This window comes from Salvelinus sp. IW2-2015, linkage group LG17, assembly GCF_002910315.2.
Source record: "Salvelinus sp. IW2-2015 linkage group LG17, ASM291031v2, whole genome shotgun sequence".
NCBI classification, from domain to species: Eukaryota; Metazoa; Chordata; class Actinopteri; order Salmoniformes; family Salmonidae; genus Salvelinus; species Salvelinus sp. IW2-2015.
Genome location: NC_036857.1, coordinates 30,936,718 through 30,962,281, shown reverse-complemented (window position 1 = coordinate 30,962,281; position 25,564 = coordinate 30,936,718). Strand labels below are relative to the sequence as shown.

At 43.0% G+C, this 25,564-nt stretch overlaps 1 protein-coding gene across 6 annotated transcripts; it reads left to right on the top strand.

Moving 5' to 3' along the window:
* Window positions 1-15: 15 nt before the first annotated feature.
* LOC111976728 (solute carrier family 41 member 1) lies at window positions 16-23,918 on the top strand. 6 transcript variants are annotated; one of them, XM_070448089.1, is made up of 11 exons: window positions 16-123; window positions 3,521-3,849; window positions 7,560-7,667; window positions 9,420-9,491; window positions 9,775-9,919; window positions 10,094-10,240; window positions 16,078-16,222; window positions 16,460-16,539; window positions 21,798-21,933; window positions 22,231-22,378; window positions 22,561-23,918. In XM_070448089.1, exons 2-11 carry the CDS (start codon window positions 3,547-3,549, stop codon window positions 22,732-22,734), a joined length of 1,458 nt encoding a protein of 485 aa, XP_070304190.1. In that variant the 5' UTR covers window positions 16-123; window positions 3,521-3,546; the 3' UTR covers window positions 22,735-23,918. The 6 variants fall into 6 exon arrangements, with proteins under 6 accessions (XP_070304190.1, XP_070304192.1, XP_070304193.1 ...); XM_070448091.1 differs by having other exon boundaries at window positions 123-205; XM_070448092.1 differs by lacking the exon at window positions 16-123 and adding an exon at window positions 628-838.
* Window positions 23,919-25,564: the final 1,646 nt, after the last annotated feature.

Here is a 25,564-nt window from a genome sequence, read left to right as displayed (position 1 = left end):
AGTTCTGGAGCCCCCACTCCATAGATCAGTTATTCTTGGTGTCCACCGAACTTTGTGACCATATTTTTCTGGAGCACTATCTCGGCCTCATACGCTCTTCTTTAAGAGCGTCTGCAACAACAGGTAAGAACATTGACTATGACCGTTGCATAGGAGTGTTGTGTTTAGAATGACTGCATCCAGATCCACAGCATTGAAACAACAGGTCAGATAATGAGAACATGTATAAACTTGCTATTGTAAAGAACAAATTACAAAGTGCATTCATCTGAATGTAATAGATTCATTATAGTTCTGATGTTACACGTTGTTGTTTTGCTTATTATTAAATGAAATTGAAGACTATAATAGAATATAGTATGCTCCTCAATTAATGCATCAGTCATCAATGATATAGCCTATCTTGTTTGTAATGGATACATATATAATGCCTTAGGCTACTGCTGTCGTCGTTGCTTCCAGAGCTCCAATATGGATGGAATTTAATTTCACTTTCCGTCACACCATCACACACCACTGTTCATTTTCTCTAATGGGCGGGGTTATGCACTACTCTACTCCTCTACTCCAATTCTGATCCAATCAGACTCTTTTGCTGGTGTAACCATTGGTTACCAATTCACAAGCATTATGGGATGTGCACGTCAGCTTCCTGTACAATGGTATTCCCTGCAACTACGTCAACATTTTCGCTAGGCTAAAGCTTCTTACTACTTTATGAATTTATTTTAACACGCTTTCAGAGGTTTCGTCGTCACAATCGGGACTTGCTTTATCAAAGGGAAAATGAATGCAAAGAGTCAACGGGAATACCTGGACATAACGTCAGAGCAGTGGGGTAATCGGATTTGATTGCTACATAGCTGTCTGTTGAATCAGGGGTGTAAGTAATCATTACTCCAAAATTTGCAACGAAAACAAGCGTTTCTATTGGACAGCTTTAGTAAACAGGGAGGTACCTACCTAATTATGTCCAATAGAAAAGCTCGTTTTCGTAGCAAAACAGTACGTTTTGCAACTGTTTAGGGTAATGATTACACCCCAGGGGGTGACGTTGTTGACAGTATAATGAATGGTTCAAGGCAGGAGTAGTAGGTCATTGTCATGCATAAATCTATGGTTGTCATCAGCCAGCCGTTTTTGTTTATGCATGCTATCAAACATAAGTCACTTATCATTCGTTGGCAAGGTCTTGGCGTACTTTCTACTAAAGAGCCTCTACTACATTGTCAAAAAGGCAAGGGGTCAGGTTTTATCCCACTAAGCTTTTAAGGATAGTAACGTGTTTTGGATGTCTTTTTTTGGTGCAGTCCAGACTGGCTTTTATTTCAACGTCGTTGATGTTTGGTTCAGATTTTGTCCGGTCTGGACTAGACATCTTCACGGATCCACCAGCACCTGGATACCCGATAGTTCCAACTAATGTCATGGGTCAGATCTGATATGATTGTCACGAGTCTGAGGTATGTGTAATTTGAATTGTCTTGTCCGGTAGGGCCCATACAGATCCGAAAAGGATTGCTGCAGTGGAGGGAGGGAGATAAATTGTATAATTAATGCTGCTGCTCTTGCTTTTTACGAGAGTGGAGCGTGGCACGTGTAGCTTGTTGTTGGCCAATCACGAGTCATCAAAACGGCAGTAGGCTACATTCATATGTGTGTGTCAAAAGTTAGGAGGGTGGTTGGGGAGTAATTAAGGATTACAAAAACGGTAACTGTAGTCCGTTACAGGCAAAAAATATTGTAATCAGATTAGATGATTACTTCGAGGTTTAGTTTTAAATTCAGAAAGGATGTTTGCGAAAAATGTTTTTGATACTTATGTTTTCTCAATGACATTCAAATCAGCATTGAAAAACGCAGCAAGTTTAAATGTATTCAACGTAAGCGAGTCTGACCATAAATCAGAGACCACTATGATGAAACGCCAAGTGAAAAATGCGCTCTTGCAAAAGCTGCATAGTGTGGATCCCAGCCTATGGAATAAAAGTGAGGCTTTTTTTGCTCAATCTAATTCATGCTGGTTAAAATAAATAAATCCATAAGCCTAATGGACACATGCTCAAACTCGCACACTTTTGATAGACTTAAAGGGGCAATCTGTAGTTGCTACATTCATTTTTGGAAAAAGCCATATCTCAGACTGGCAGGTGAAAAGAAAAGATTAAGATGGGCAAAAGAACACAGACACTGGACAGATGAACTCTGCCTAGAAGGCCAGCATCCCGGAGTCGCCTCTTCATTGTTGACGTTGAGACTGGTGTTTTGCAGGTACTATTTAATGAAGGACTTGTGAGGCGTCAGTTTCTCAAACTAGACACTGTAATGTACTTGTCCTCTTGCTCAGTTGTGCACCAGGGCCTCCCACTCCTCTTTCTATTCTGGTTAGAGCCAGTTTGCGCTGTTCTGTGAAGGGAGTAGTACACAGCGTTGTACGAGATCTTCAGTTTCTTGGCAATTTCTCGCATGGAATAGCCTTATTTTCTCAGAACAAGAATAGACTGATGAGTTTCAGAAGAAAGTTATTTGTTTCTGGCCATTTTGAACCTGTAATCAAACCCACAAATGCTGATGCTCCAGATACTCAACTAATCTAAAGGCCAGTTTTATTGCTTCTTTAATCAGAACAACAGTTTTCAGCTGTGCTAACATAATTGCAAAATGGTTTTCTAATGATGAATTAGCCTTTTAAAATGATAAACTTGGATTAGATAACACAAGGTGCCATTGGAACACAGGAGTGATGGTTGATGATAATGGGCCTCTGTACGCCTATATTCCATTTTAAAAATCTGATGTTTCCAGCTACAATAGTCATTTACAACATTAACAATGTCTACACTATATTTCTGATCAATTTGATGTTATTTTACTGGACCAAAAATTTGCTTTTCTTTCAAAAACAAGGACATTTCTAAGTGACCCCAAACTTACAGTAGTGCATGTGGTAGATGGGAGCAATAATAAATATTCTGGTGCATTCTTCAGTTGGCTCGTCTTTCCTATATTAAGAGGCTTGAAAAAATATTATTGTGATATAATGCTTACTAATTATGTGCAGTTGAAATTTGGCCATAAAAATCAATGACTGAAATTACTTATTTTCATCTGTAAATTACGTATTTTGAACGTCCCGAAAATATGTTTTTTTCAACATCCGAAATAGACATCTTTTCAATGTTCTAAAAATGCATATTTTTAAAGTCCGGAAAATACGTATTTTCGATGTTCAGAGAATATATATTTTCGACATCCAGAAAAATCTTTATTTTCACCTTTCTTTCAGCCACTAAAATGCACATGACGTCAATGGCAGGAAAATACGTCTAAAATAGGTATTTTCATCATGAGTTTGCTTACTGGGATGTTTCTGCAATGTTGCCGTCATGCTGGAGCATGCCAGTGCCAATGCAAGACATATTACAATTTGCCCTATGTCACTGTATCTAGCAAGCAGGTTTGGTGCATGATATGTAAGACTATTGATTACCTTTGTGTGGAACGTGTTATCTCTCTTCAGTGTAAGACATCACATCCACCACCACCATGCCAGAAGGGGAGATACACCAGAGGAAGGGGAAGTCCAAGAAGTCCAAGTCAAAGGGCAAGGGGAAAGGCCAAGGTGGCAGTGCCAGCCCCAAGGCGGGAACCTTAGATGGGCAAGATGAGCTGCCATTATTGCCCCCCATCCAGCCCGTCAAGAAGGCTGTGGAGGAGAAGGTGGCCAAGGTGGCCGTGGCCAAGGTGGAAGAAGAGTCGTCCATTTTCATCGGTCTCCAGGTGGTGTTCCCCTACCTGCTGGCTGGGATGGGGATGGTGATGGCTGGGATGGTGCTGGACAGTGTCCAGGTGAGTGCTCCATGTTGTCTTGAACCCCGATATCCAGCCTTCTCATGTTCGAGTGAATGCATCACATGACTATGAAGTATATACAGTAGGCAGTCACTGACGCTTACTCTGTTGGATCATCTATCAAATAAAAATGCCAACATCTTGGTGTGTCTAATCTTATCAGTATTTGAGGACATAATTCATACTTCCAAAGGAATAAAAGTGTATTGACACTTCAATATTGATTCTTAAAACATAAATTACCTTCCATACATGCCAATCAAATTGTTTAAAATAAGTAATTTGTTTCTCTATAATGCTTTCATCAGTCCAAAGTAGATCCAGCTCGAAATGTGTTTAACCCTTCAAGACCTTGCTAAATATGCATTAGGTTTTTGACAGAGTGTTTGGATGACGGCCTTACAGCTTTAGTTTCAAATCCTTTTTCTAATTCCTTGCTACCTTTGGGGAAATGCATTTTCAACTAATTTATTCAAAGGTTCAAGATGCCCACCCCAATTGTGTCATCTAGTTAGACTGGCAAAGCCATCTGATCTCGCGAGCTTACATGTATGTTCGCTAGCGAAACAGACTGTAAGCTTGCGAGATCAGGATGGTTTGTACGAGGCTACCATCTAGTGCCCTAAAGCTCCAAAGTGCTCAAAAGTGAATGACAGTCAGTGGCAGTGCAGTGAATCAACGTGGGCTAGGTGTTGTTTTGAAATACATGGGATTCAGGGACAAAACATATTGTTAGTATGCAAGAAGTTGGCATACTTTAGGTTATGCATTGTGTCCTTAAAGTTGGGCTGGGCAATATATCTTGTATTCAGGATGGTTGCGAATGTAATGTGTATTTTATTAGATTGCAGCCTTCCATGATTTCAACATTATTTGATTAGACGAGTAAAGAGAAGCGTCAACAGGAGAAGGTTGGTATGCTGCTGAAGTATGGCTCATTGCATGTCTCTTTCGCTGAATCACTGCTCTGATGCTGCATGGCGCTGGCTTTGTCCTCTACTCTGCCCGTCGTCCCTGGCATTTGGCAGCCGGCTTACCCACCGGTGAGTAATCAGATGCTGGCTCTCTCTTCCTCTCTCTCCCTCTCTGTCTCTCCTTCTCTTTCCGTCCCTCCGCATCGTGCATGTGGTTTAGGGGAAACACAGCGGTGAGATCAGCTCTACGTATACGGCAGAGGGGGAAGTGGTAGGATGCCCTAACATAAAGAGACAGTCGCAGCATGCAGAGGGATAGACAGAGGCAGCCTGAGCAGAGGGGCATGAAAATAAGGACTGAGGGAGGATAAGAGAGGGGCAGATACCAAGTGGTCACATGAAAAGGGGTGACACTACACCCAGAGAGGAGCAAAGCCAGCCCACCAGTTAGAGTAAAGAGCAGGTCCCTGACATATGTTTCTGACAGGACTTAAATCTGTTACTACAACRGAAGAGGAAAGAGACTGTGTGCTAGAATAAAGAGAGGGAAGTCGGAGGGGGGATAAACTGTGCGTTTAAGAGGGAGAGGGAGCATGGAGTGAGTCACGACACTAGAGAGAGGGAGGGAGGAATAGAGAGAGTGTGTCTCAGTCTGTAAGCCGGTCATCCTCCTGAATGACTGTGGCGCAGACAGACAGCCCTCCCCCTGCAGAGGCCTCCCTTGGTGGTGAATGAGTCTCCAGGAACCTACTGCGTTGCCGTTTTCTCAGAGGGCACAGAGAACACTTCTCCTGTCAGTGAGCCAGCAAAGGGCCATCGAAAAATCTAACAAATGGAACAGGAGCATCTAATGGGTCAGAAGGATCAACTGCACCTGCTGCCTCTTTCTCTTCTCTTTCAAGGACCGGGGATTGAGTGAAAGCCTCTTGGTATAGGTTAATTGTTTGTTTGTGAGGTAGTGAGATGGAGCCTGCAAGCTGTTGGTGTATCATATGATGGAGAGAGTGATCACTCTAGTGATGTCTGGACCCCTCACCAGGACTGACGCATCAAAGGACTAGACTGTTGGGGTTTTCTGAGTTTGTTCCATTCTCTCTCATCTCTTCTGGGGTAAAGGAGTATTCTAAGGTCAAGAACATGGCGAGGACAGAACAAGAACAACGTCTAACTTTAAGAGGACTTTAATCAAGTTCACCCACTTTTCAGGGTCCATTGTTACTACTTCATAGTCACCAGCTTTGTTGTCATGACCTTTCATGAATCACAGAAAGCAACATTGCAGTGAAGTCAAGCTCCCACCTGTGAGGTAAGCGGCAGAGACGCTAGCTGGTGGTGCTTACTGGCGAAAGAACAAAGTACTCGTCTGTGGATCTCAGGCTGTCACTGTCCACCCCCCGGCCCTTTCTCCCTACCAGTCAAGTGTTTGAGTAATGGGGTAAGTGTGTACAATCATGGTGGTGACTCGGCTGGAACTGGAGCTGTGCTACCAGGGGAAGAAGTTGCGTGGCTTCACCTGTAAGCTGACCCGCTCTGCCCACGGCTTCCTGCCTGAGAGCTCCTGGCAGATCGCTGCCCAGGTGCTGCTGCCATACCTGGTGGCTGGACTGGGAATGGTCTCCGCTGGCATCATCATGGATATTGTTCAAGTATGGATTCATGTGATGGGCTTCCTATCTCCTTCTACTACTGTATAATCGTGTGTGTGTGTGTGTGTGTGTGCGTAACCTATTATAGTCCTATTTTTATGTGGTTTGATAGGAATCAAAATGGTCAGGTCATTAAAGGCCAGCAGGGACGGGACCACTTACAGCACTGTCTTTTAGAACATCTGAGATAATTGTTTTGAGAATGGTTTCCCTCCTGTTGTAACCCCTCTGGGAAATAGCAATGCATTTTAGTCACAGGGTCACCAGAAAGATGGACAATGACTTAAAACAGAGGAGTCATCATGCCTATGATTTGCTTATCAGTTTTTCATGATAATCCAAACTGGGTTTCTGTTTATATCCTCTCTCTATTTTGGATGTCAGTTTTGAACTCTTTCTCCACCTTCCATTGCCATACAAATCAGATGTGGAGGTGGGAAAGGTTGGTCTGGGGAGGCTTTCATTGAATAGAGAGAGAGAGTGGGTGGTTGGCTGACTGAGGGAGGGAGGACTGATGAATCAGACTGGGAGTGAGAGAGACAGAGGTGTGCCTCCCCAAATGGCACCCTATTCCCTATGTAGTGCACTATATAAGGGATAGGGTGCCATTTTGGTCACAGACAGAGTAGGATCTGGAGCTAGGGCTCTGGACTGCCGACCAGTGGAGGCAAAAGGAACTGGGACACTTCCCAAGATAGTGCCCGAATGTGACAGCCTTTAGTCGACATTCGAGAAGAACTTGAGAGCGGCGTTTAAAAATAACCAACCCCACCCCCATCCTGGCAAACGCTGACTTAACTGTTTATTTATACATGCCTCTATTTTTAGATCTTCAGTAGGGGGTTTGTGGACACGTTGTCAAGCACAACTCTTAGACACTCATTTAAGCTATTTCAATTTTCTGTCTGACAAAGTCTATCTGACAAAATAGTTGCCAATATATCACTGAGATTAAACTCAAGTAGGATTTGAGACTAATATTTAATTTTGAAGATCACAGTTTACAAATAAAAGAAGGGCTGCTGGTGTTGGATGATTGTTTTAGCGTTGGGATGATGGTTGTATTTAAGGACAATATAAGTGTTTATCCCTGTCGGGGTCCGGCTGAAAGAACACAGTTGATGATGATGATGTCTGTGTGTTTCAGCACTGGGAGGTGTTTAAGGTCATCACAGAGATTTTCATCCTGGTTCCAGCTCTGGTGGGACTGAAGGGCAACCTGGAGATGACCCTGGCTGCTCGCCTCTCCACCGCAGTGAGTCCACATTTTTTACAAATATTTTTATTTATTTCACCTTTATTTAGCCAGGTAGGCAAGTTGAGAACAAGTTCTCATTTACAACTGCGACCTGGCCAAGAATAAAGCAAAGCAGTTCGACACATACAACAACACAGAGTTACACATGGAATAAACAAAACATACAGTCAATAATACAGTTGAAGAAAATCTATATACAGTGTGTGCAAATGAGGTAAGGCAATAAATAGGTATACAGAATGGTGTCGTCTGCGTAGAGGTGGATCAGAGAATCACCAGCAGCAAGAGCGACATCACTGATGTATACAGAGAAGAGAGTTGGCCCAAGAATTTAACCCTGTGGCACCCCCATAGAGACTGATTGACAGAGTCGAAAGCCTTGGCCAGGTCGATGAATACGGCTGCACAGTAATGTCTCTTATCGATGGCAGTTATGATATCGTTTAGGACCTTGAGCGTGGCTGAGGTGCACCCATGACCAGCTCTGAAACCAGATTGCATAGCGGAGAAGGTACGGTGGGATTCGAAATGTTCGGTAATCTGTTTTGTTAACTTGGCTTTCGAAGACCTTAGAAAGGCAGGGTGAGGATAGATATAGGTCTGTAGCAGTTTGGGTCTAGAGTGTCTTCCCCATTGAGGAGGGGGATGACCGCGGCAGCTTTCCAATCTTTGGGAATCTCAGACGATACGGAAGACAGGTTGAACAGGCTAGTAATAGGGGTTGCAACAATTTTGGCAGATCATTTTAGAAAGAGAGGGTCCAGATTTTCTAGCCCAGCTGATTTGTAGGGGTCCAGATTTTGCAGCTCTTTCAGTACATCAGCTGTCTGGATTTGGGTGAACGAGAAATGGTGGGGGCTTGGGTGGGTTGCTGTGGAGTGTGCCGGGCAGTTGAACGGGGTAGGGGTAGCCAGGTGGAAGCATGGCCAGCCGTAGAGAAATGCTTATTGAAATTCTCAATTATAGTGGATTTATCAGTGGTGAGTGTTTCCTAGCCTCAGTGCAGTGGGCAGCTGGAAGGAGTTGCTGTTATTCTCCATGGACTTTACAGTGTCCCAGAACTTTTTTGAGTTTTTACTACAGGATGCAAATATCTGTTTGAAAAAGCTAGCCTTAGCTTTCCTTACTACCTGTGTATATTGGTTCCTAACTTCCCTGAAAAGTTGCATATCACGGGGGCTATTCGGTGCTAATGCAGCATGCCACAGGGTGTTTTTGTGCTGGTCAAGGGCAAACAGGTCTGGAGTGAACCAAGGGCTATGTCTATTCCTGGTTCTACATTTTTTTTGAATGGATCGTGCTTATTTAAGATGGTGAGGAAGGAACTTTTTAAAGAATAACCAGGCATCCTCTACTGACTGGATGAGGTCAACATCTTCAGCAACATCTTAAGCATCCTAATATATAAAAATAAATACCATTTAGAATATGCTTTAATCCTAATAGTCATACTTGCATACATTTTACGTACGGAATCGAACCCACTATCCTGGCGTTCGAAGCACCATGCTCTACCAGCTACTGAGCTACATAGGACCGCATCCTATTGTATATAGTACGTAGTATTAGCCAAAGTAGGATGGCAATGTGGCCTGGTCTCTTTATGCTCTCTTGCTAACTCCTAGGGGCTAGTGTCAAAGTGTAAATAAACACACATTTCCCCACACATAATCACATGCAAAGCTCTTGTTGAAAAGCCAAAGTTTGATGTTGGTGTATGCTGTACTGATGATGAGCTCTCTTGTTTAGGCTAACACTGGACAGCTGGATGACCCCAAGCATCAGTGGACGATGGTGTGCAGCAACCTGGCTCTCATTCAGGTAATCTCCAATTGATTTATTGGGATGCAGGCAGACAGGAAGATGGACATAAGTCTTCCACGGCACTACTTGGCTTTTTATATCCAAATCTGAAAGACAGGCACTGTAACTGTAGCCCGAGGCTAACTTGACCTCGAGAACAGGATCACCATAAAAACAGAGGTTAGGAAGAGGTCAAGATAGCCCTTATCCAAGGCATAATAATGAAGGTAGCCTAAGCCCATAAGGTATGTTAGATGTGATGGATGGACCCAGGGGATGTGAAGATCGATTCTCTCCACAGGTTCAGGCCACGGTGGTGGGCTTCCTGGCTGCCGTGGCAGCCATATCACTGGGGGCCATGTCTAGAGGTGGGGTGGAGCTGGACCAAGCTGCTGTGCTCTGTGCCAGCAGCATCATCACTGCATTCGTGGCAGCACTGTCTCTCGGTGAGTTCACCCCTCAGGGTGTCTTTATTGGATTGAGATTCCAAATGTCTTGATCGTAGTATCTGTTAACAGTTGTGCTCACAGTCACCCCCTCTCTCTCACTTCTCCATCCCTCGCTCTACCTACCTCCCCCTCTCTCCTTCCATCCCTCTCTCTCCCTCCCTCCCTCCATAGGTCTGGTAATGATTGGGGTGATCATTGGCGCCAGGAAAGTGGGCATCAACCCAGACAATGTGGCCACACCCATCGCTGCCAGTCTGGGAGATCTAATCACACTGTCCCTGCTGGCTGGAGTCAGTACTATACTCTACCAGTACCGAGGTATGGCTTTATAATAATGGATGAAGGGTTTAATTCAACTTTTAATTAGAAATCAGTAATTAGGGCCTCCCGAGTGGTGCAGCGGTCTAAGGTACTGCATCGCAGTGTTGCGGCGTCACTACAGACTGGGGTTTGATCCCAGGCACAATTGGCCCAGCGTCGTCCGGATTAGGGGAGGGTTTGGCCGGGGGGGCTTTACTTGGCTCATCACACTCTAGTGACTACTTGTGGTGGGCCGGGTGCCTGCAGGCTGACTTAGGTCGTCAGTTGAACGGTGTTTCCGCCGACACTTTGGTGCAGCTGGCTTCAGGGTTAAGCGAGTGGGTGTTAAGAAGCTCGGTTTGGCGGGTCATGTTTCGGAGGACGCATGACTCGACCTTCGTCTCTCCCGAGCCCGTTGGGTAGTTGCAGCGATGAAAGAAGATTGTAATCATGAAATGGGGGTAAAAATGACCATAATAATAACATTTTTAAAAGATAGCAATAATTAAACAATTAAGAGTCAGTAGAGTGCATGTATCTGGGTAAATAACTATTTAAGCAAATTAAGACCTTCTCCACATTGTGGTAGTATTATTCAGAACCAGCAGAGGTCAGAAGTTTCACTGAACAAACATATAAATGTAACATGTTAAGTGTTGGTTCCATGTTTCATAAGCAAAAATAAAAGATCCCAGACATTTTTCATACACTCAAAAATATAATTTCTCTGAAATGTTATGCATATTTGTTTATATCCCTTTTAGTGAGCATTTCTCCTTTGCCTAGATAATCCATCCACCTGACAGGTGTGACATATCAAGAAGCTGATTAAAACAGCATGATCATTACACAGGTGCACCTTGTGCTGGGACAATAAAAGGACAGTTTTGTCACACAACACAATGCCACAGATGTCTCAAGTTTTGAGGGACCGTGCAATTGGCACGCTGAGTGCGGGAATGTCCACCAGAGCAGTTTGTAGTTGTATTTATTATGGATCTGCCAAGGCAGCAGCTACTCTTCCTGGAGTCCAGCAAAAATGAAGGCAGTAATATACATTATATTAAAATTTTTAAACATTAAAATACATTTTTACAACAGATTTCACAATACATTAAGTGTGTGCCCTCCGGCCACAACTCTACTAGCACACACAATACAGGTGTACGTGTGTCTATATTGTGCATGTTATGTGTGTTTTTGTATATGTGTGTTTGTACCTTTGTGTGACTCTTCATAGTCCTCGCTGTTCCATAAGGTGTATTTTTATCCATTTTTTAAATCAGATTTTACTGCTTGCTTGAGTTACTTGATGTAGAATAGAGTTCCATGTATCCATGGCTCTATGTAGTACTGTGCGCCTGTTCCGGACTTGGGGACTGTGAAGAGACTTCTGGTAGCATGTCTTGTGGGGTATGCATGAGTGTCCGAGCTGTGTGCTAGTAGTTTAAACAGACAGCTCGGTGCATTCAACATGTCAATACTTCTTACAAAAACAAGTAGTGATGAAGTCAATCTCTCCTCTACTTTGAGCCATGAGATATTGACATGCATATTATTAATGTTAGCTCTACATGTACATTAAAGGGCCAGCCGTGCTGCAGTGTTTTGGGCCAGTTGTAATTTTACCAAGTCCCTCTTTGTGGCACCTGACAACAAGACTGGGCAGTAGTACAGGTGCGACAAAACTAGGGCCTGTAGGACTTGCCCTGTTGATATTGTTGTTAAGAAGGCAGAGTAGCACTTTATTATGGACAGACCTCTCCTATTTTTAGCTACTGTTGCATCAATATGTTTTGACCATAACAGTTTACAATCCAGCGTTACTCAAAGCAGTTTAGTCTCCTCAATTTGCTCAATTTCCACATTATTCATTACAATATTTAGTTGAGGTTTAGGGTTTAGTGAATGATTTGTCCCAAATACAATGCTAGGACTAACTGATTTCTTGCCACCCATTCTGAAACTGACTGTTACTCTTTGAAGTGTTGCAGTGATTTCACTCACTAGTAGCTGACGTGTATAGTGTTGAGTCATCCGCATACGTAGGCACACAGGCTTTACTCAGACCCAGTGGCGAGGCGTTAGTAAATATTGAAAAAAGTCTAAGGGGCCTAGACAGCTTCCCTGTGGAATGCCTGATTTTACCACAGTTATGTTGGAGAGGCTACCATTAAAGAACACCCTCAGTGTTCTGTTAGACAGGTAACTCTTTATCCACATTATAGCGAGGGGTGTAAAGCCATAACACATATGTTTATCCAGCAGCAGACTATGATCAATAACGTCAAAAGCCGCACTAAAGTCTAACAAAACAGCTCCCACAATATTTTTATAATCAATTTCTCTCAGCCAATCATCAGTCATTTGTCAAGTGCTGTGCTTGTTGAATGTCCTTCCCTACAAGAGTGCTGAAAGTCTATAGTTTGTTTGTTTACAGTGAAATAGCATTGTATCTGGTCAAACAAAATGTTTTCCAAAAGTTTACTAAGGGTTGGTAACAGGCTGATTGGTCAGCTATTTGAACCAGTAAAGGGTGCTTTACTATTCTTGGGTAGCGGAATTACTTTTGTTTCCTCCAGGCCAGAGGGCGCACAATTTTTGGTAACCTTAGATTGAAGAGATGGCAAATAGAAGTGGAAATATCATCCTCTATCATCCTCAGTAATTTTCCATCCAAGTTGTCAGACCCAAAGTGGCTTATCATTGTTGGTTGACAACAATATTTTTTTCACCTCTTCCACACTTACTTTACGGAATTCAAAATTACAATGCTTGTCTTTCATAATTTGGTCAGTTATACTTGGATGCGTAGGTTCGGCATTTGTTGCTGGCATGTCATGCCTAAATTTGCTAATCTTGCCAATTAAAAATGTTTTGAAGTTGTTGGCAGTATCAGAGGGTTTTGTGATGAATGAGCCATCTGATTCAGTGAATGATGGAGCTGAGTTTGCCTTTTTGCCCAACATTTTATTTAATTAAGGTGCTCCAAAGCTTTTTACTATAATTCTTTATATAATTTGTCTTTGTTTCATAGTATAGTTTCTGTTTAGTGACATGATTTCTCAATTTGCAGTAGATTTTCCAATCGGTTATGCAGCCAGACTTATTTGCCATTCCTTTTGCCTCATCCCTCTCAACCATAAAATGTTTCAATTCCTCATTAATCCATGGGGATTTAACAGTTTTTACAGTCATTTTCTTAATGGGTGCATGCTTATTAGTAACTGGAGTAAGCAATTTCACATGTGTCATGTGCAGTGTCTGAATGCTCCTCATTACACAAATATTATTTACATACATCATCAACTTAGGAATCACTACAAAACCTAATTGTAGGACCTCTTATACACAATATTAGGTCCAGAATTTGGAACTTTGGTTTTCCTAGATATGGCTACCATATTGTGATAACTCTATCCAATGGATGTGGCTACTGCTTTACAGGAGAGTTCTGTAGCATTAGTAAATATGTGATCAATACATGTGCATTTCATTCCTGTGCTGTTTGTAAATACCCTGTTAGCTTGATTGATAACCTGAACCAGGTTGCAGGTACTGGTTACAGTTTGACGCTTTTTCTTGAGTGGGCAGCTTGATGAAAGTCAGTCAATATTTAGGTCACCCAGAAAATATACCTCTCTGTTGATATCACATACATTATCAAGCATTTCACACATATTATCCAGATACTGACTATTAGCACTTGGTGGTCTATAGCAGCTTCCTACATTTTAAATAGTTTTTTTCCCCCCCTCATCAATCTACACACAACACCCCATAATGACAAAGCAAAAACAGTTTTTTGTAAATTGTTGTACATTTATAATTTATGTAAATGTGATATTTCAGAAGTATTTAGACTCTTTACTCAGTACTTTGTTGAAGCACCTTTGGCAGCGATTACAGCCTCGAGTCTTCTTGGGTATGATGCTAGAAGCTTGGCACACCTGTATTTGGAAATTTCTCACATTCTTCTCTGCAGATCCTCTTAAGCTCTGTCAGGTTTGATGGGGAGCATTGCTGCACAGCTATTTTCAGGTCTCTCCAGAGATTTTCGATTGGGTTCAAGTGACTCTGGCTGGGCCACTCAAGGACATTCAGAGACTTGTCCCGAAGCCACACCTGCATTTTCTTGGCTGTGTGCTTAGGGTCGTTGTTTTATTGGAAGGTGCATCTTCGTCCCAGTCTGAGGTCCTGAGTGCTCTGGAGCAGGTTTTCATCAATCATCTCTCTGTACTTTGCTCCGATCATCTTTCCCCCGACATCTGTTGTAGAACGGTAGGAAGAAGGCTTGTAATGTCCAGTACTCGTTAGCACAGGGTTATTTCCTGTGGACCACAGCTGGTGCAAAGGCTGAGGAGGTGCGGCCGCTCTTTCACCTCGAGTGGCCTCGCAGACCCCCCAAGGATTGATAGGCGGTGAGGCCCGATGGACCCGAGCCAGCTGTAGAATCCATTGTGGCTGATGGAGGGCCCGGAGTCTGACACCCTCCCGGTCCGATGAGGGGGGGAATTCTGAAGATCTGAAACCAAGTTAGAAGCCACCGATGAGGGAGCCAGAACAAAGGATGAAGGCCAGAGAATTGAATGTTAAGTTCTTTACCGAAAGCCGCCTTCAACGTAGTTTTAGAGGATTTGGCAGTACGTCCAACCGGCCTCAAAACCGCAGACCACTTGTAACCACGCCAGCCCAGGACCTCCACATCCGGCTTCTGCACCTGCAGGATCATCTGAGACCAGCCACTGGGACAGCTGATGAGGGTGGGTTTGCAGTGTGTTTGCACAACCAAAGAATTTCTGCACAAACTGTCAGAAACCGTCTCAGAGAAGCTCATCTGCGTGCTCGTCGTACTCACCAGGGTCTTGACCTGATTGCAGTTCGGTATTGTAACTGACTTCAGTAGGCAAATGCTCACCTTCGATGGCCACTGGCACGCTGGAGAAGTGTGCTCTTCACATATGAATCCCGGTTTCAGCTGTACTGGGCAGATGGCAGACAGCATGTAGGGCGTGGCGTGGGCGAGCGGTTTGCTGATGTCAACGTTGGGAACAGAGTGCCCCATGGTGGGGTTATGGTATGGGCAGACAAGCTACGATGGCAATTTGAGTGCACAGAGATAACGTGATGAGATACTGAGGCCCATTGTCGTGCCATTCATCCGCCGCCATCACCTCATGTTTCAGCATGATAATGTATAGCCAAGTGTCGCAAGGATCTGTACACAATTCCTGGAAGCTGAAAATGTCCCAGTTCTTCCATGGCCTGCATAGTCACCAGTCATGTCACCCATTGAGCATGTTTGGATGCTCTAAATCGATGTGTACGACTGCATGTTCCAGTTACCGCCAATAAGCAACTTCGCTCAGCCTTTGAAGAGGAGTGGGACAACATTCCACAGGCCACAATCAACAGCCTGATCAACTCTGAGGCGAATGGAGTTCACACTAGATACTGAATGGTTTTCTGATCCACGCCCCTACTTTTTTCTTAAAGGTATCTGTGACCAACAGATGCATATCTGTATTCACAGTCATGTGAAATCCATAGATTAGGGTCTAATGAATTTATTTCAATTCACTGATTTCCTTATAACTCAGTAAAATCGTTTAAATTGTACCATGTTGCATTAATTATTTTGTTCAGTGTAAGTTCCCACTCATCTGTAGCCTGTGGTCTGCACTAACTGTACAGTTAGCTACTTTTACAAAGCCCAATTTAAACATGGCTTTAATGTTTAAATATCAGACAATTTCTAACAATTTTGGAGGTGCTCTTATGTCAGATGAATTGTGTTCTATATGTGTGGGAGCAGTGCATTGTGGACACTATTCTAACGTGTTTTCTCTGTGTAGACGTCTGGTACCTGTCTCCCCTGTTGTGTGTGTTCTTCCTGGCTCTGATCCCTCTGTGGGTGGTGGTGGCCCGGAAGAGCCCTCAAATCAAGGAGGTCCTCGTCTCTGGCTGGCAGCCTGTCATCGTAGCCATGTCTATCAGCAGGTAAGACACACATGACACCTTATCATTCTTATCATAACCTTATCATATGGTCCTGTATGACTCAGGTGATAGAGCTTGCAACGCCAAGATAGTGGGTTCGATTCCCGGGGCCACCCATACGTAATATGTATGCACGCATGACTGTATGTTGCTTTGGATAAAGGTGTCTGTAAACATTTTTAAAAACATGTATCTGATCAGTAGATGTTTGACTGTTTTCATTATGACCTTTTCCAGTTTTGGGGGACTCATATTGGACAAGACTGTTAGCGACCCTAACTTTGAGGGGATGGCTGTCTTTACACCCGTTATGAATGGTGAGTGGACTCATCTTGGTTAAATGAAACTAGAAAGTGGTCTCTGAACACATTATACAAGGATGGAAAGGGGAGCGTTGAGTTATTAACTACCATGGGACATTCATGTGCCTGGCTCAGTCAGTTAGCTGTCTATAAATGACACATGCTGAGAGATCCTTTCAAATGAGAGTGTTTAAGAGCACACGGCCAGATGTTCTTACCCACAAATGGCAGTGTCCCAGGCTGATATTGGCTGCCTGACGCTGAGTATTGGATAGCCTTTGGACCTCAGTTAAATATCGCTCACAGTGGTTAGAATTTCCCTCTCCTGATACTATGACTATTACCCCGCACTTTGTTTTACCAATGTCCCCTCAAGTCTCTTCAAGTCTGAGAAACACATCTGTATTGGTGTTTGATTAGGATATGACAAAAACAGTATTTTAATAGATGTTACCATAGAATCACGTCACACACATGCCTGTACGCACACAAACACACATCTACTGTTTGTTTGCTATTGCATTTGTGCTGTTAACAGTAGCCCCTGTACACACAGGATTGCCAGGCCGTCATTGTAAATAATAATTTGTTCTTAACTTTTACTGCCTCAGAAACCCGGATCCGGGAGCACCCCCCACCCCCCACACACTGATTAGCATAGATAGCATAGCTTCAGAAGTAGATAGTAGCATCTAAATATCATTAAATCACAAGTCCAAGACACCAGATGAAAGATACAGATCTTGTGAATAAAGCCACCATTTCAGATTTTTAAAATGTTTTACAGGGAAGACAAAATATGTAAATCTATTAGCTAAACACGTTAGCAAAATACACCACTATTCTAACTCCATCAGTTTCTTACTCCTTCAGGTGCTATCAACCAATTCGGCTCCAACTAAGATATGATAGCCATAACCTTAAAAAAAAACCATCAGATGACAGTCTGAATAACATATTCATGGTATAGGATAGTTTTTTGTTAGAAAAAGTGCATATTTCCAGGTAGAAATCACAGTTTACAATTGCACCGACCATCACAAATCCACTAGAAGTATTATAGATAGAGCAACGTGTATGACCAATTTACTCATCATAAAACATTTCATAAAAATGCAAAGCATAGCAATGGGAAAGACCCAGTTCTTGTGATTTCAGACCATATTTCAGATTTTCTAAGCGTTTTTCAGCGAAAACACAATAAATCGATAAGTTAGATATCTAACATGTTCCAAACGTTACCAGAGCATCGATTCCAGCCAAAGAGCGCTATAAACGTAACCACCGCCAAAAGATATTAATTTTTTCACTAACTTCTCAGAATTCTTCCGATGACACTCCTGTAACATCATTTTACAACATACATATACAGTTTGTTCGAAAAGGTGCATATTTAGCCATACAAAACCGTGGTTACACAATGAAATACTAGAATCAAGCCTCAATATGTCTGACGTCATCTATCAGAGTGATCTAGTTTAATTAAAAGCTAATCAATATACTTGACTAAAAAATACAGGGTTGACAGGAATCGAAGACAAATTAGTTTCTTAATGCAACAGCTGATTTACATTTTTAAATTATCCTTACTTTTCAATACCGGGTTGGCCAAGTGAAGCTATACCAAACAAAATGGCGATTATGTGCGTTTAAAATATTTCGACAGAAACACGGTTTATCTTTAAATATTGCTTACTTTGAGCTGATCTTCCATCATATTTCTTGGGCAATGTATCCTTTCTATGTTATAAACGTCTTTTGGTCGATAGATGTCCTCTGTCTTCGAAATGTCCAGCACCAACAACCGACTCCCTAAAACGTGTGTCCAAACTTTCAGAACGCAACAACAAAGAAATTCCTCAAAAATCGCACTAAACGGATATAAATTGTATAAAACGGTTCAAATTCACTACATTATGATGTTTTAACAACTATAACGACTGAAAACATGACCGGAGAAATATTGCTGGTTAGAAAACGACTTGGAACGAGACAGGTCCGATGGCTTCACGCTTGAGGCGCACGTTGAGAAGAAGGTCTCTGTACATTTTGGTCATTTATAATGGCTGTGAACGTCCCATCCACTTCATTGAAAACGTGATGACGTACAGACACCCAGAGGAAGACGTAGGCAGTGTCGGTTTCTTCATAGCATTCACTGTGGCCTTATAAACAGACCCCAGATCAGAGGTAAAAATTTCTGAAATCTGAACCCTGTCATGAAAAGTGCTGTAGAAATTGTTCTGTACCACTCAGAGACAAAATTTCAACTCCTATAGAAACTATAGACTGTTTTCTATCCAATAATAACAATAATATGCATATTGTACGATCAAGAATTGAGTACGAGGCAGTTTAATTTGGAAATGTAAAAAAAAAAATAATGCTAACAGCTCCCCCTATTGACAAAAGGTTAATTGACTTGCCTGGTTAAATAAAGGTAATATTTTTATATCAAAATAAGTAAGACAACTTTATCAATATAAATTTGTTACTCCACTTGGTGGCAACAGTGGCAAGACCTCAAGCAGGTAGAGGGCTGCACCTTTGGATCCAGACAGACAACTTTGGGATGAGAAGGGTTTTTTGTCCCGCAGATTATTTGCAAACGGTCGTCTTTCTGCATCGTATGCATGTGTCTACCTATTATAGGCATATTAAAAGCACTTATGTGTTCTTTCAAGCCCCTTCACACTTCCCGTGCGTTCTGATGGCCTCACAGCCACTATCCCACTTCTGACACCAGTGTAGCAAACTTAGGGGGCAGGAAGCTAACCCTGGTCTCTGGCATGAAAGGCAAAGATCCTACGCATCGCACCAATAGGGTTAACCCTCTTGGTGGAAATTGAAACGTGGATCATATAGCAAAGATTGCTACAATATGTGTGGTCTCAATAAAATAGAGTAGACTGCCTATGCATGGGTGGAGAATAGTGTGGCAGTCACACTGCGTGACCAAAGTATGTGGACACCTGCTCGTCGAACATCTCAAAATCATGGGCATTAATATGGAGTTGGTCCCCCTTTGCTGCTATAACAGCCTCCACTCTTCTGGGAAGGCTTTCCACTAGATGTTTGAACATTGCTGCGGAGACTTGCTTCCATTCAGCCACGAGCATTAGTGAGGTCGGGGCACTGATGTTGGGCGATTAGGCCTGGCTCTCAGTCGGCATTCCAATTCATCCCAAAGGTTGAGGTAAGGCCTCTGTGCAGGCCAGTCAAGTTCTTCCACACTGATCTCGACAAACCATTTCTGTATGGACCTGTGCACAGGGGCGTTGTCTGAGACAAGGAAGGGCCTTCCCCAAACTGTTGCCACAAAGTTGGAAGCACAGAATCGTCTAGAATGTCATTGTATGCTGTACGTTAAGATTTTCCTTCACTGGAACTAAGGGGCCTAGCCCAAACCATGAAAAACAGCCCCAGACCATTATTCCTCCTCCACCAAACTTTACAGTTGGCACTGCATTGGGGCAGGTAGTGTTCTCCTAGCATCTGCGAAACCAAGATTTGTCTATCCAGAGAACGCGTTTCCACTGCTCTAGAGTCCAATGGCAGCAAGCTTTACACCACTCCAGCCGACGCTTGGCATTGCGCATGGTGATCTTAGGCTTTTGTGCGGCTGCTCGGCCATGGAAACTCATTTCAGGAAGCTCCCGACGAACAGTTCTTGTGCTGATGTTGCTTCCAGAGGCAGTTTGGAACTCTGTAGTGAGTGTTGCAACCGAGGACAGACGATTTTTACGCGCTTGAGCACTCGGCGGTCCCGTTCTGTGAGCTTGTGTGGCCTACCACTTGGTGGCTGAGCCATTATTGCTCCCAGACATTTCCACTTCAAAATAACAGCACTTACAGTTGACCGGGGCAGCTCTAACAGAACAGGAATTTGACAACTGACTTGTTGGAAAGGTGGCATCCTTTTTAAGTCACTGAGATCTTCAGTAAGGCCATTCTACTGCCAATGCTCGATTTTATACACCTGTCAACAACGGATGTGGCTGAAATAGCCGAATCCACTTATTTGAAGGGGTGTCCACATACTTTTGGTGATGTATTGTATCTTTTCAAGGAAATAACTTAAATATGATTAGGCTATATAGTTTACAGTGTCGGTAAATAAATATTGATAATGGAAAGAATTGGAGGGCCCTCAACCAACAAGAGTCGAGGTCTGCAAATCGCCCCGCTCTTAAAAGGTAGGCTATATCCTATATGCAAAACATGAGAAAGTGAGAAAGTGCAAGTGTCCGATCTCATTATTCTTGCAGCTTCATGTGCAGTAGCGATACCTCTCCTAGTTGGGCGTGCGATATCAGGTGTGCTTGTGGTCTCAATTAAATAGAGTATGAGGCTATATCCTATGCAGAAGCAAGGGCAGATATCTTTCCAAGGAAATGAACTTCCTAAATAACGTAGTTTGAAGAGAGCAGAGTTGGAGAGCGAGAGAGCAGACACTTGCACTTTCTCTTGAGCTACGTTTAGTATAGGCCTAATAGCCTACCTTTCAGGAGAGGGACGAATTTCAGATGGACACAATCAATATTTATTTCTAGGCAATGTAGTAAACTATAGCCAAATCATAAAAGTTTATAGTTTACTACATTGCCTAGAAATAAATATTGATCACCCATATTTGTGTCCATCTGAAATTCGTCCCTCTCCTAAAAGGTAGGCTATTAGGCCTATACTAAACGTAGCTCAAGAGAAAGTGCAAGTGTCCGCTCTCCAACTCTGCTCTCTTCAAACTACGTCTAGTCTAGCATATTGGCTGACACAGCCCAGTAATACCGATAGCCTAATATAATGGGCTACGTGAAAATCTCTGGTCATTTAACCTAACCTATTTCTTAGGTTATTTTAGAGCATTTTGATATTACCTATAGTATAGGGTGCACACTTGCTGGAACCATGGCTGTCAAGCGAGCTGCCTGAAATAACATTGCAGGACTGCAGTTGGGTTCAAGACCAGGGAGCAGATGAGTCAGACAGAAAGCCAGCGGGAGCGGGCATGTGCAGGATGAAGGGTGCAGGATGCAGAAATCAGTCCCGTGCAGACCTCTACAAGCAGGGATCTGTCAATGTGGAATTGATTAATCAAATAAGAAATGAAATAAATCAAAAATTCCTAAGAGTATATCCTCATGAAGTCAAAAGCATGTGGTGGGCAACATATGTTTTACATATAGAGTCATATTTCAATGGAAAAGCAGGTGACTATATAATAGGAGACTTTTGTGGTTGATATTCTTTCCATGCTCGGTGCTTCCCCTCAGGTGTCGGAGGAAACTTGGTGGCCATCCAGGCCAGTCGGATCTCAACCTACCTTCACTTCTGGAGCATGCCTGGAGTCTTGCCCTATAAGATGAGACAGCACTGGCCCAGCCCCTTTACTACCTTCTTCACCTCAGGAAAGGCTCCTCCACTCTGTCTTTCTATAGAGGGTCATGGATTGCATGTAGATATGTCTGTAACAAACAAAAAACAAGGAGAATATATGCCAGTCACTTCCTCTCTGTTTGTGATTTAGCAAATAAGAACTTTACTATTTGGAACCCCTCTTGCCATTCCTGTTATATTTATCCTCTCTTTGTCATAGTATTTGAACAGATTTACAATTCAGACAGTTACTGTGGAAGCTGTCTGAATTGCACTAAGTAGATAAGAAAGCTACCTACAGTATTCATTAGTTGCCTTTGTCTCTCCAGGTGTGAACTCCAAGTCAGCGAGGGTGTTGTTCCTACTGGTGGTTCCGGGCCACCTGGTGTTCCTCTATACCATCTCTCTGCTCCAAGGCGGGCACACTGCCCTCACTGTCACCTTCATCGTCTGCTACCTGTGTGCCGCCCTTCTCCAGGTACGCCCTATCCCCTCGCCTGCTACCCCTCAGTCACTGGTACACTGATGGAGTTTGGTAAAGTCTCATACAGACTTGTAAGGACTTTCATTATATAGTTATTGAAGTATAAGGACTTCTGGACTTCTCATTCAGATCTGCTGTCTGATGGATTTGTCTGTCTGTATGGGATGTTCCTCCAGGTGGGCATCCTCCTCTATGTGGCTGACCTGATAGTCCGTCTGATGTGGAGGAGGAGTCTGGACCCAGACAACTTTTCCATCCCCTACCTGACAGCCCTGGGAGACCTGCTGGGGACCGGCTTCCTGGCTTTGGTCTTCCGCTCCGTCTCACTCATGGAGGGGCTGGGACTCTGAAAGGGAGGGAGGTCATGGGTCTGCTACAGGCCTCTCTGTGCTGTGCCTTCCCAGACCAGGGGTCTGTATCATCTCCCTGCCCTGCCTCTCCTCTGCCTTCACCACTGGAGGGAGTTACTCTGCTGGGCGTGGGGATGGCAGTGTGACTGACTGACTGCACGCACACTCACTCACTCAGCTTACAGTTCATCAGGAGGTGTGGGTCATTTTAAAACCTCAGAAAGTATGGGTTGATGGGACTCATCAACAAACTCAACAAACTCAGCAAACTCATCCAGGTCCTATTTCACACACCCCACATGTCACCTGTGAATGTGAGACAATGGAAAAATCAACACACTAAATTTAACTTTTTCTGAAATTAGGGAACGGTTATTGATCGATAATGGGTGCATTGTATGTTGGTGTATGAAAATGAATTTTAACTTGTTTACAGTATTTCTGGATGTAGAATGCCGAGTGGGGCTTGGCAACATCCCTTTCATTATAGACATAACTCAAAAAAACCTTAACTACAGGAACATTCTGTTGTAGACCGAAGTAGAATCATCTTCATACGTCACCACCAATGCTTAGCTTGAAACTACTGCACCCATTGAAATTGAAACTAGGGTGTGGGAGAGAACTGGACCTGTGAATGTATCAAGGATCGAACATATTTGAAGGATATCAGTATTATTTTGTGATTTTTCTATGAGCAGCTTACTATCACAGTGTTAAGTTAAATATCTGCAAATGAAACTTTTTAAGGGAGGCAAGTCTTAAACCATAATTAAGTTACCATTGGCATGTCATCAGTAATGTGAGATGGGGTAAGGGCAACATTGAAACTGTTCTCAAATCGGGTCAAGGTGTAGGCATCTTGTCACGTATGACAGGACGGGAAACGGTATCATAGCAAAGTGTTACTAATGTTTTTCACATCTTAATGTTCAGCAGTAATCTTAAATGCAAAAACAAAACGTTAAAGTACACAGTATCTGTCAAGTCCATGTATCATGAATGTTACATGTCTGGTGTGTTTTGTAAAATCACAAATGTCTATTTCAAGAGAAGGTAGCTTTATTTAAAACATTGCAATGTTCCCATTCACATGCCTTCTGTACGTTACAACTGTAGTGCCCTCACTGCCAGCTCATGGTTAAGGGGCTTGAATAAGTAAACATAAAAATGAAACAAACTCATGTAAATGTATTCTTTATTTTGTTTATCCTACCGTCATCAACATTTCATGAATTTGAATCACTTTAAAATGTACATACATCCATAATTTCAAAGTTCACTACATTGAATCACACATTTTAAAGCTCATTTCATAGAAGAATGTTACAATCTGGACTATACTGTATCTAGTAACTTACTTTGAAGAGATGGTCGTTGGGTCAAAATAGGCATTTGGCGATTGATAGGCAAAATTCAGTGTACCTGTCTTTAACTGCCATTTCCCAGAAGTCTGACTCTTTTCACTGTCCAACTCATTTTTCTCAGCTTCAGAAGCATCTAAATTCACCAAAGTGTGTGTGGTTATCCTTAGATATATTCTCCGGAATTACTCAGAGGGAATTGTTGATTTGTCACGTATTTATTATAGACTACATTACAAATTGTACAAAAAAGCATTTTTGGAAAAGTAACTGCCAAAATAATGGAAACACTTGAGTAAATGAGGAATACAAAGTATATGGAAAGCAGATGCTTCCACACAGGTGTGGTTCCTGAGTTAATTAAGCAATTAACGTCCCATCATGCTTAGGGTCCTTATTTTGGCTACCATGGCTATGCCCCCATAGGATGACAATGCCCTCATCCACAGGGCATGAGTGGTCCCTGAATGGTTTGATGAGCATGAAAACACTAAAACCATATGCCATGGCTGAATACAACAGGTTAAGGACTTACTTACAAGCCCTTAACCAACAATGCATTTTTAAGAAACTAAAGTTAAGAAAATATTTATAAATTAACTAGAGTAAAAAATAAAAAAGTAACAAAATAACAATGGTGAGTCTATATACAGGGTGTACCGGTACTGAGTCAATGTGTGGGGGTACAGGTTAGTCGAGGTAATTTGTAGGTAGGGGTAAAGTGACTATGCATAGATAATAAACAGTGAGTAGCAGCAAATAGTCCGGGTTGCCATTGGATTAATTGTTCAGCAGTCTTATGGCTTGGGGGTAGAAGCTGTTGAGCCTTTTGGACCTAGACTTGGTACCGCTTGCCGTGTGGTAGCAGAGAGAACAGTCTATAACTTGGGTGACTGGGGTAATTTTTTGGGCCTTCCTCTGACACCGCCTAGTATATAGGTCCTGGATGGCAGGAAGCTTTGCCCCAGTGATGTATAGGGCTGTACGCACTACCCTCTGGAGCGCCTTACGGTTGGATGCCGAGCAGTTGCCATACCAGGTGGTGATGCAACCGGTCAGGATGCTCTCAATAGTGCAGCTGTAGAACATTTTGAGAATCTGGGGACCCATGCCAAATCTCCAAGTCTCCTGAGGGAGAAAAGGCGTTGTCGTGCCCTCTTCACGACTTTCTTGGTGTGTTTGATAGTTTGTTGGTGATGTGGACACCAAGGAACTTGAAACTCTCGACCCACTCCACTAGAGCCACGTCGATGTGAATGGGGGCATGTTCGGCCCTCCTTTTCCTGTAGTTCACGATCATCTCCTTTGTCTTGCTCACGTTGAGGGAGAGGTTGTTGTCCTGGCACCACACTGCCAGGTCTCTGACCTCATCCCTATAGGCTGTCTCATCGTTTTCGGTGAACAGGCCTACCACCGTTGTGTCGTCAGCAAACTTAATGATGGTGTTGGAGGCGCGCTTGGCCATG

What these genes read in the sequence shown, in the direction of transcription:
- LOC111976728 (XM_070448089.1), top strand. Translation starts at nt 3,547, where the DNA reads ATGCCAGAAGGGGAGATACACCAGAGGAAGGGGAAGTCCAAGAAGTCC. An exon ending in GTAGCCATGTCTATCAGCAG is followed by an intron (nt 16,223 to 16,459) that starts GTAAGACACACA and finishes GACCTTTTCCAG; the next exon opens with TTTTGGGGGACTCATATTGG. An exon ending in CTTTACACCCGTTATGAATG is followed by an intron (nt 16,540 to 21,797) that starts GTGAGTGGACTC and finishes GCTTCCCCTCAG; the next exon opens with GTGTCGGAGGAAACTTGGTG.